This window comes from Anastrepha ludens, chromosome 3 (genome assembly GCF_028408465.1).
Source record: "Anastrepha ludens isolate Willacy chromosome 3, idAnaLude1.1, whole genome shotgun sequence".
Lineage (NCBI taxonomy): Eukaryota > Metazoa > Arthropoda > Insecta > Diptera > Tephritidae > Anastrepha > Anastrepha ludens.
This window is the reverse complement of record NC_071499.1, coordinates 68,801,145-68,813,525: the sequence shown is the minus strand read 5'-3', so window position 1 is coordinate 68,813,525 and position 12,381 is coordinate 68,801,145. Positions and strand designations below refer to the sequence as shown.

Below are 12,381 nucleotides of genomic sequence, written 5' to 3'. Positions count from 1 at the left end.
TGGAGGATTCTCTGAACAAAAGGAGCATTATTGTTATTTCCGCTGATATTCTCCGCGTAGGCGTTTCTAGATTATGATCTACCCGTGCTAAAATTCCATTTTCTGCTCCAGGAGTAGATACCGACCTTGATCTTCCGGATAAATGCAACTGTTTGGTCACGTAATTTTTGATTGTCTGTCAGCTAGTAACTGGAATATAATCTGTGCGCGTATCAAACATATTTATAATGATCTACACCCATCCCTCGATTTGCATGGTAAACACCTTCTTGGAGAAATCATGCAAAACAAAACTTAGAGTTCATACAAAGCAGAGTGATATGTTCAATAAACCTGAAAACAGTGTAAATCAATTTAAAAAAGGCAAACAAAAGTCGAAAATATGTTCATTATAACCGTGCAAAATGACATAAGAATTAATTCAGATTGTGTCTTTTTTTAAGTTTTCAAACCATCCCTTGCTTGCACTAAATCCTGTAGATGGGGTTTGTTGCTTTTCTTTTAAAGAGCTAAAAATGTTAAGCACTTTGTATATTATCGAATGGCAATCAACCGGTGCTTTTTTTACTATTCTCCTCTATCAAAAATACATAAAGTTTTTTCTACTGCTTCTATTAAATCATCTCGATGCTATGTGGAAAATTAAAGTGGTTCCCCTGGCTACACTTTTCCGTATAGAAGCTTCCATTCACTTTATTATCTTACAAGTCGCCTCATTCATTTCATATTCTTTTGCTACGGATCTTGAGCCTTCTTCAGATTGTAGTTTGTGTAAAATTTCTTTGGGTTTTCTTTTTGTTGACGTTATAGGGCTCTAATAAAGTTGAAGCACTATTACGAAGTAAATTTTTAAAACTTAAAACAGCCTATTTTCATCTGTTATTAGAATTCAATCAGGACAAGTGTTTTTAAAGTTTCTTATTCTTCACTCCCTTGTGATTTAAAAACGTTGTCAAACCGAAATCGTGTAATTCGAGTACCGTGCAAATCGAGGCAATAATAATTAGCAACCTTTGAGCGAAGCAACCCCGTTACGTAAAACCTTTTTGGCAGTTCCGTTGGGAGAGAGGTAGAAAGTGGAGAGGTGTTTAGTCCTTAGGTGTAGGTGAGAGGCTTGAAGTCATGCATACAACTATGTCGGTATAGCAGTACTAATGAGAATTTCGTCCTCATGGGAGGCATCCCAAAAACAAAACAAAACAAATTCGGGGGTTTGGATATGTTGCAACATAAAACGGGAACAGTAAACAGAAAGTAACAAAGGAACTAAAACGCGATAAAAATTTGCTATATCTCTATAATGACTTTTGTGCTTATTTTTGTCCATCCTATTATCTCCTTAAATATTTTATATTTTTTCGGCTCATGATTTTCGGTTGCGAGTTATTTAGAAATCCGGTACCTTCACATCATAGTTGCAATAGATTTCGTTCAATGGACATCTTACGTAAGCCTGTTCTTCGCATCTCTTGGTTAATATATTTATATTTTTTTGAAGACTCCCACTAACTCTAACGCTCGCTATAAAAGAACCGGATGACACTCCAAGTTTTTAGGCAGAAATGGTCATAATCAGAAGATTTTCTTTTCCGAAACTTTTTTTTTTTTTGCTTTTTCTTTAGAAGTTCTTTTTAAGTGGTGTATTCCAAGCTCAGCTCTTAACCAGACCTCAATCTTATCCAGGATTTTTCCTCATGCATCCTTCAGCTTTTTCCGTTCTTCCGCACAAATTAAACTTAGGCTATTCTGCATAATTTTTCACCCAGAACTCTGTCAAAATACTCTGAATTGAGATTAAAATTATTATAATTTTTATTGTACTAGACTGATTAAGTTTTTAAATGAAAACTTATATTGGTGGGTATATTTCGTTAATCACGTCACGGATTTTGACGTTTTGAAGCTACAATCGATTTGTTTAACACAAATAAATTCCAGTGTTGTTTATTCTCATGATCGGGACGTATAATTAACAACTGAATTTATTGAAATTATGTGGTCAGGAAATTCTTTTGCAAAAAGCTCATTGTTTCGATAGCTTGATGTTGTTCCACAAATGGAGGGACCTACAGTTTCAAGCCATTTCCGAACGGCAAATATTTTTTATGAGGAGCTTTTTCATTGCAGAAATACACTCGGAGGTTTGCCATTGCCAGCCGAGGGGTGACCGCTATTAGAAAAAACTTTTTCCTCATTTTGGTGTTTCACCGAGATTCGAACCTACGTTCTCTCTGAATTCCGAATGGTAGTTACGCACCAACTCATTCGGTCATGGCGGCCGCCCTAAAAATAAAAAAAATCCTAAAATACTCAAGCTAAAAAGGTCATTGTATTCAAGGCTCTGGGAAGCGAAAGAGTAGACAGTCAACAGGGAAAAGCGTATCAGTATCAGAAAGAAAGAAATAGAATAGAATAGAGACAGCGTCGGTTATAGCTAGTCCTGTCAGAACTTTCCAGATACTTTGGCAAATCAGAAAATATTCCCCAGTTGGAAAGAACGACAAATTCGTAACCCAAAATTCGTAGCGTTGCTCTAGCAAAGACATGACACTCACAGAAGAAATGCTCAGTGTTATCCGCCTTCTCTAAGTAAAACAAGCAAATCGTGACCTGTAATAGCGACCATTAACAAACGTCTTTTCTTCCAAGTTTTAGAAGAAAACTTAAAATTTTTTTCTTCGGGCTTGTCACAAAACACTTTGCAGTTCTGCAGCATTCTAGACTGGACCAACGCTCCTTTTGTATTACATAATCGCTGATCCAATTCATAATTCCTGTAAAACTAATTCCGATTATTGCCTCTGGTTCCTGTGGGGTAACCGCTGATCCGCAGTTGGCCAATTTATGGCAATTTCATTTCCTAATAGTCCATAATTCCGTTGGTAGCATTATTCGATGGTGGAATCTATTGAGAACATCTAGGATTTGACGAATTCGGGCATTTTTCAACACCGCGGCTTACGGCAGTTGTGTCTCAGAAGTGCAATTATGTTGACCGCAAATATCATGAATTTTACGCGGTTTTGACGCAATTTGGCAGTCATCAAGGAAGCAAATTTAGAAGAAGTAATGCTCGTTTTGCACACCGGTGAAGTGCTAAACTGGCACAAGTCTTTCCTACATCTTGACGCAATATTAGGTTCATTAAACAAACAAAAATTTAGCTAAAGTTTTATTGATTTTACATACTAATATAATAGTTTCAAAAACTGGTAAAAAAAATCGTCCTGTTGTGGCTTTTTTTGCTCCTCTATCTACTTACATTCATAAGCGCTGCGATGTTGTTTATGCACTTGTTGTTGTTGTTGTTGCCTATATTGTTGCTGTTGTTGCTGCATGGGTTGCATGGGTTGCTGTGGCGCGCCTAGTTGATTTTTACGTTGCGACGAACGGACATTCATTAAATATTTCGAGAGGTTTGGTGGTGGCACCATTTTGTGCCAATGAAAATGAAATTTATTTTTATTTTTTTCTATTTCAAAAACAGTCAATCTTTTACACGCATGTTACTATAAATATGTATATATAGATCTTTCCACACGCATGCCCTTTGAAAAGTTATCAAATAGACGAAACAAATGTATTATATTTATTTGCCACTTGCATGTTGCATGCCACAACTATCAAACACGCACCTCAAATATTTATTTTTCTTTAACTTTCCTGCTTCAACGGCAACAATTTGTTTCATTTACACTTCGATTGTTATTTTTATTTACTGATACAACAACCACCACCGTTCATTTAATGTCCTTCGCTTGAAATGTGTCCCTATTCGCGACAGGAAATCAAATAAAGTGGCCACCAAAACTAACAATTTTCTGTCGACTACATTTGTAACTGCAACTGTGTTATTATTTGTACCGTTACATGTAATTGCGAACTGTAATTGTAATTGTAATGAGGAATATACGCGCCAACACTACAGGTTAGTTGCTTCCGCCGTTGCTGTGTCAGTTAAAAGCTGTCGAGTCGGCGAAGCGCGTGCTTTGCAGCCACACAACCTCGATTCGCCAACGCAACACAAAGGCTGAGAACTACAATGAATATTTGCCACTGTCAGTTTGAATAGTAGAGTCACAATACTCGGCTACATACTAGCTTTGACCCACTCAAAATGTTTAGTTGCCTGGCTAGTGGCCACCACAATCGGCAGTCGTCACGCTTTCGCTAGATTAGCGGTGAATGCGAAGCCAAGTTAGCCGGCATTTTCCAGAAGGAGTGGTGTGTTGCAAGAGCGACTGCCTGCCCTGTTTGATTAGCTGTGCTCATATGCTAGTTATGCTATTTTTATCATCAGTTGTGCACACATACATTTATTTGAGTATATTTGGAAGAGGTAGAGCATGAGTGCAAAAGTGTGCAGTGCACAGTGTGTCATTTCAATAATTCAGCGCTTAATATTGTGTATTTCCTATATTTCGGGTATTGAGACTGCCCACTATGAATGTGCTTGTATTTCTCTAAGAGAGTAAAATATGATAAGGTGTAACAGTAACAGCTATTCATGTGAAACTACAGCTATTACATAGTAATTCTACATACTAGGTTTTAAAGTATCTTATCAGTTGAAGTTTTGAAATGACTTTATAGTTTCAAAGAAGTTTTATTTTAATGCGTTTTATATAACGCGTTTGTTTGCGTTGAGTAACCACTATTGGACAGTGTATTTAAATATATAATATGGAGCTGAGAATGTTTGTTGTAATATTAGCTAGACTGGACTGAAAAATCTCATTGATTTCAAATCTGGCATACCTTTTCGGGAGCCAAATAATTTTCCAGATATTGCAAGGCCTCTGAGTAATACGTGCTCTTCTAAAGCCTTAGGGATCATCTAAAATACGAGTTCGCTCGATTTCGTAATTAATGCCTTTATTCCTAAACGTCAATAGTAGTTATTAAAAACCCAACTAGCTGGTCATATTTTTTAAATATTATATTAGAACAACCTCCCGCAAATCCTGTACTTGCCAACAGCACCAACGACTACCTTTCACCAAGCGTTCACTTCATTAAATATTTCGCTGTGATATTTCCATATAGAGCAGATAGGAGAATGAGGCGAATCCTTTGAGATTTTGATGCAAAAATCCACACCTGCGGGTTCAAGACGAACCGCGAGGCCAAGGCAGGTTTCTAATCTAAATTCCTATAACAATTCATTGACTATAAAAGCTAGCCCCTTCCGGCACACCGCTAAGTAAGCCTGCAAAACCATCACCGACATTATGCAAGCTGGGGCCAACATAGCTTTCTTCAAGAATAGCAGGCTGCTATAAAACTGGAAAACTCAAACACCATAACCTTCAAACTAGTAATGCAGTATATGGAGGAACTCAATTCGTACAGTCAATGGCTCAATATCACTCTAGTTCGGTTTGCAGGCCATAGAAACATCAATGGCAATGACAGGGTGAATAAGCTAGCTTGGCTAGGATCCTTCTTAAGCTAGACCGACGCAAAACCAGTAGAAGTTTCCTTCAGCTGTATTAAGACCGAAATATAATCTCACTCCTACAGCATTGCAAGTAGGCAATGGAAGGGAATACCAACCTATGCCATGTCCAGGAAGATATGGTATAGCTATAATATATCAAAGATGAAACCACTGCTTGGATATGGTTGACCCAACATCTCAAGATTAACCGCGGCTCTCACTGAACACTGGAAGATAGGAGAGCACGGGCGAGGTTAAACATGCCACACAACACTATTCGCCGTAGTTCTGACGCAGTGGTGGAGAAGAAAGCTCCTTTACCGCGCTTTCGACAAACCATTCCTTAACAACACTGAAGTTCAAATCACCTTAGATATACTTCTTGGCTTTCAAAAACTTTTCCCCGATAATACCTCAAATCCTGATGATAATGCTATACTAAATTTCAAAAAAATTCTTATTTTTTATAGTGATGAATTAAAATGAGATTTTGAGAAAGTTCATGCACTTAATCTTTGGCATAAAATAATTTTTAATATGAAGTCCCAAGAAAAGCCAAACACGGTTTTCGAAACCATTGATGTATAAGTATAACTAACAGTAACTAACTATAACCATAACAACTTTACTAAAATGAATGATAATTTTCATGACTTTGTCGACTTTATGCATATTTAAGACGTACGATATCACAAGAGCGGTTGAGTGAGGTAGCACATCATAGAGGCTCAAAGTGTTTTAGAAAAAATTGCTAAAGACAAGCAGCGGGTTGGAATCAAATTATTGATAATAATTGATACGATTGTTCCACTGTGATGAAGATTTAATTCATAAAACAAATTATGTCTTATTATAAGTTTTTTTTAGAATTTTTTTAGAGCGTAGACAATAAGAGGTCTCTCCTCCGCGTGCACCTATCAAAATTGTATAGACTGTCTTCATAATTAAAACAAAAATTTTTGTGAAGGAGAATTTTTAGAGAACATATCGCTCATTTGCTGCAAGAGTGTCATGAGCAAAAACAAACCACATCGAGAAAATGTGTGAGTTCCTCCCTAAGAAAAAGTAAAGAAATGTTTTCAAGTAATGAATTTTCTGCACAACATAAAAGAAGAGCTGGTGATAATTTCTGCATATTTATTAACGAACATACTTTGTTTGGATTATTACACTCTTGTCGCAAAATGAGCGATAGGTGTACAAATATTTTCCTCTAACTTAATTCCAAATATGAGAAACCGTTCAATAACATGGCTAAGTCCAAAACAACAGTGGTCAAAATAATATGGCGCCACTTGTTAGCAGAAAAATTTTCAAAAGTGACCATCAACGACGACTATACGAGCACATGTATGTACATATGTATGTATGTACCTTTCTACACCTAAACCATATCCGCATACAGCAAAACGTAGAAAAGACGTTGAACTGAAATTACGGTATATCTTTTCAACATTTTAAACCTTGTTGTATATATTTAGTACATACACACATGCATATTTAGCTGTAAGTAAAAGAGCACAATAGGAAAGTAGCTCAGAATTGCAGTGGAATAAAAAAAATAAAAACAGTGGAATATGAAAAATGTACAAGTACTTATAGCTATCATACATACATATGTCCACCTCTCATTTCAAATGAAACTTACGTAATGGGTGATTTTCGACGTATGGAACTTTTGATCAGAGTATCTCTGAAGCCACCAATCAGTACTTCGTGTTTCGGAATAGAGGTTGTGTATGCCTTATGGGCTCATTTACACTGTGACAGTTCAAAATTTGGACAAATTTGGATCGTACTCAATTGGCGCCTTCTAAATTCAATCGCATGCCTCGTTTTCTTCGGTTATGCCATGCCTATTAATGTGTATTAATTTTTTTAGCAATTTTTCTTAAATTTTACTACTTTTGTGGATTACGCCCTCAGTTTTAAAGCAATTCTGCCAAAAATTTCCACAGGAGTGTTTTTAATATAACCTCAATGATTTCTCATGAAGAAAAATAAAATTTTCATTAAGATCAGATCACTTATACTTATAATGTAAAGTTATTTCTAAATGATATCTCAGCAGTCCTAAGGAAAATTTCAAATACCATTATCTCGAAAACTGGATAAAGAAGCAAAGGAAAGGGGTTTGGTGATGAACGAGGACAAAACAAAGTACCTCCTGTCATCAAACAAACAGTCGGCGAACTCGCGTCACTGTTCACAATTATGATTTCGAGGTTCGTTTCGAGGCTTCGTTTATTCAGGAACCAACATTAACAGATTAAAGATTCTGCGGAAGATTATTGGCCTTTGCACGTTAGCAACGGTGAGTATCGTAGGCAATGGAACAATGCCTTACAACGACATAATACAGCTAATAAAGATCCAGCGGCTTTGTTGGCTGGGTCATGTCGGCCGAATGGATACAAACGCTCTGGGTCTGAAAATATTCAATGCTGTACCAGCTGGTGGAAACAGAAGAAGAGGAAGGCTTAAACTCGGCCAAAATCGCATAAGCGGTTTTTGTGCGATTCAAGAAGAAAAAGAGGAAAATGAAATCAATTATTAAAACCTTTGCCAAAAAAAGTTGAAAGTCTAAAGACAGTTTTATCACTGTGGGCATTATACCAAGGAGAAGTATTTTCTAGATACTTTTCAGAGCTTTTCTGGCATGAAAATCCATATTCAGATAATTCGTCTACCTTTCCTGGTTGGCTTGAAACAGTAATGCTATACATTTGTGGTACAGAATAAACTGGAAGAGAAACTTGGCTTCAAAGCCATCAAAGTAGATTTACGTAGCCTATCACGCCTGATAAATCACCCTCTACAAAGACTGTCACTAAAACAGCCTTTATGAATTGGTGAAATTTATTTCCCAAGTTGAAGCCACACTCAGTCTACGTTACAGTTTCGGGCTTAATAGATCTATGAATAGGTGAAATTGAAATAGGTGAATTTGCAGTGAGTAAAGTACTCACGAGACACTACAGACACAAAATCTTTGAAAAGTCGCTGTTGGATGTGGTTTGCAAGCCAAAAGCATCTTTGGTCAATACCTTTTTCAAATTTGAGAAAGGAGCCATGGTGATTTGGTTGCGGGGTACAGCTTAACCCCTTGGGTACATATGAAGTCTCAGACATGTCGTGCACTTGTTTACCCTAGGAGCGGATGGCGTGTGTTATTTTTATTTGTGTTTATGTTGTTTATTATTGCTTTGCAATTCTATTGTAATTACCTGAAGTTATCTTAATACTATATATATATGTCGCTGGTTTTTTTTGGAAATCAATGAATTCTTACGTAAAATGTACTCCTTTACATACAACTCCAAGCAACCGAAAAATATTTTCTCAAATAATTCCGTACCCAAAGAGGTTCTCCACATCTATCCATCACCTATCATCTAAGTGCTAAAGGTTTCAGCAAGGCTTTACAAAACGCCATAAATGCCTTGAAGCAATCACTTTTTGGAGACAAAATTTTAATGACCACATTATTTCAAGAAACGGATCCGTGGCTCGGCTGTTTCGTTGATGTGATATGACTGTTTTTTACTACTATTTGTAGGTTAATTTCGAATCACGTGGGCCTTCTTTTAAGTCAGTTGAAGTAGTACATTGAGGTATGCTCGAAACCATTTATAGACATTAAATTCCTTAAAATTTATAAACTAATTTATAAAAATTTCCAAAAGTTAGTAATTTGAGTAATTCTTTCCTGTATTGTTTTGTATAAGTTGAGCCGAAGACTGAAATGTAAATAAAACCCACAATTTTATAATGATTTACGAATTTGCTCGTTCGATATTTCGACTTCAGTCTAAAGTCATCTTCAGGACCATAACCCTATGTCTGGCATGTCTTTCAAAAAAATGCCATGCTTCTGCAAAAACACCCTTTAGATATGTTTGTATTAATATACAATTTATTTCTGTACACATACGTATGTATCTATTGTTGCCTTAATATTTCAAGCGGTGGGTGCAAGCGTGTATAAAAATAGACAAACAAGAATAAAAAATAAAATTTCCTGCATTGTTATTGCGACACTCGCAAATCGGTGTATTTTAAATGTTTTCACACCCAACGAAACGTGTATGTGTATGCGAAAATATAAAAGTCTTCAAATGCACAAGTAAATGTATCGAAATACTTTAATTTTCTTGTCATACAAATATGTATGTGTATGTACAGTATATTCTCTATAATATGAACGAACATGCTCCAGTAATTCCACAAACAAACAAAGAGAATTAGAAGCTATAATCCGAACAACGAAAAGTTTTCTTGCCTTAAAGAAACGAAAGTATCCCTAATTTTAATATTTTAATAGTTTCGTTTACTTTTGATTGTCCTGTGGGCCTTTGATACTCCATACTTTTAACTTAGCACTGAAACCGCTATTTTACTGTAATTTTCAATAAATCTTTGACTCAAATGTAGGGTGTACCAAATGTATTTTTTAATTTCTTTCACCACTGTGCGAAAATATCAGACGAAGGAGAGGCTCAGGCTAGGCCGATTGCTAACTCCGTCTTTCTGCCTTTACTCGCTATGAAGCATTTCTCAGGAGCCAAATGTGCGCGCTTGGAACGCGAGAATTATAAAAACCGTGATGCGTGAAATAAATGAAGAACTGAGTACTTTGCTCATCAAAACATGACACCGAAATTTGAACGGGCAAGTTCGACAATGAACGCACCTTGGGGGAAACAAGCAAGACCATCAGGAAACGAGTAAAACGGGAAGAGAGAGAAACATTTAGTTTCCGAGGTTTCCGCTATGCCTTCTCGCAAATCTGCAGATGTCTTGAATGTTCATAAAAGTTCCTTGCTTAGCATTATTCCCCAAAGCTTATGTCTCCACCCCTACAAGATGCAGTTGGTTCAAGAATTGAAACCCATCGACGATGCTTAAAGAATTTCCTCTTTCAAAGCATTGCATTTTCAGATGAGCAAGCAAAACTGCCGACACTGAAGTTTCCCAAATACGAAATATAATCATCAGAGGTTCACTTCATAAGCAGTAACAGTGTGCAACGCCGAATATTTCCTTCAAAAGGTGCAGATACTTCGGTGCACGAAATCCGGTTTCTGCAAGACAAGGCTTAACATCATTCAGGTGATGAGGGATGTCTTAAAAGCTGCGGAGTTCGCCCAATAGTTGGGACATGGCTGCCTTCCTTTACAGATTTTTCTTTTAAGCGCTACGGTGATGAAGATTTTTGGGCGACAGTGTGTTCAGGGCGACCGTAAAAACCTATTCTGAGGAAAAATCTAAAGAATCATTTTTCTGTGAAAACTCTATTTCACTTGAGGCGGATCATACTGAAAAATAAAAATGAATATAAAACTATAATTTCCATTCGTTAAGTACCTCAGAGTGCAAGCTTATTGCCGCTCCTTCTTTTTAGGATGGACTGAAAAAGGTTTACGTCTAAAAAGATGTTGTAGTTAGGTAAGGAAATATGTGGCTAAATGTGGGCGCCGCAATAATTGGTAAATCTTCGAGCATCCTCTTTGATGGCACAAAATTAATCATCCATATTCATTTTTGAATAACAGTTTTACTAAATAAAAAAATGTTTCTGAGTAATGGAGATCTTTATTTTGTCCTTTACGCACTCATTGTCTTTCTAGTTCAGAATTGTCAAATATTATTGACGTTCGACGCCATTTCCAAAAACTATACATCATCAGATAGAGTGATTAATTTTGTGCCACCTTCTATTAGAATAGTGAAGTAAAAAAAAAACTATCTCAGTGGGTAGAGCAAATGTCCGCGTTGACTAACAAAGTTAGAAGACTACTGGACTACCTTCGCAAAGACGTAACAAGGCAAGGCGGACAAAGAGAATCACGGGAATGCCCAAATGATATGGACATTTTGAAGCCTATTCCAAATGAGCAAAGCACCATGGAAGAGAAAGAAGTAACACCAGAATTTGTAGACCGCTCAGCTGAGATTCAGGTAGAATATTTAAGAAATGCTTAAAATAGGCCAACGGAAAGCTAAGACAGAAAAGCACATCTAATTTCACCTGAAAGGAAAAAAGTATCCGAAGAAAGGCACCGCTGAACAAAGCTAAATAACATAATTCCTAATAATTCATTATATATTTGAGTAATGGATTTTTTCATGTTTCAATGATTCGAAAATGTAGTTAGTTCAAGTCAATTGGTGAAACTATTAGTTCATATTAAGGACGTTATACTGTATATGCATATGACTTGCACATCTGAAATGCAAACAGAAATGTATGTATACTCGTCATGTATACTTCGCCTTTTCATTTAAAAACTATGTACTTAGAGTCTGGCGGCAATGACATGCCAATAGTTTCTAGATGTACCGTTGAGTGTTGTGAACGTAGGTAAATAATAAATATTCAAGCATTCCAAGAAAATTGGATTTAAATGAAAGCCCATAAAAAATCGATAAATTCTCATTGTAAAAGGAATTTATGGAAGCGTTTTGGAGGCAATTAGATAACCGAATGCGCGTATGCATACATATATACTATTAAATATAATTGTAGATGTGCATGTATGAATGTGCATATGGTTGTACACATATTTACACAGCCCAACTTCTTATTCCCAGCGGCCATTTTATTATACTCAATCTGTTACACCCAACCTACTACGAGTACTACGAATGTTAAAGTTTGTGATGCGGCCTAAACGGCTTAAGGCTAAAGAGCCAGCACGTTTTGTATTGTTATACAAATACATGTAATATATGTATATGTGTATGTGTGTGTATTCCAAAAAGCTGGTTAAATCTGATATGCTAAATGCCATGCCTACTTTTATTCAACAAAATTTCCAATGATAGTCATAACTTAATATTTTTTTATAAATTTTAGCTTAGGGACTTTCTTTATCGGTTACATACCGTAAATCACTGAAATTTAATATAAGGGTCCTCCAACTTTAAAAAAAAAAATA

The 12,381-nt window shown here is 36.3% G+C and overlaps 1 protein-coding gene across 2 annotated transcripts in view; it reads right to left on the bottom strand.

Moving 5' to 3' along the window:
* The window catches only part of LOC128858178 (putative cyclin-dependent serine/threonine-protein kinase DDB_G0272797/DDB_G0274007), a 64,834-nt gene that overhangs the window by 15,032 nt on the left and 37,421 nt on the right, over positions 1-12,381 (bottom strand). Inside the window, exon 1 of one of the 2 annotated variants that reach the window (XM_054094231.1) lies at positions 3,263-4,022. The exons of the other annotated variant lie outside the window; for it this stretch is intronic. Coding sequence (XP_053950206.1) covers positions 3,263-3,434 — 172 coding nt within the window. The 5' untranslated portion in view covers positions 3,435-4,022. Of the gene's footprint in view, positions 1-3,262; positions 4,023-12,381 lie in introns of those variants that run through there. 2 annotated transcript variants of the gene reach the window in all.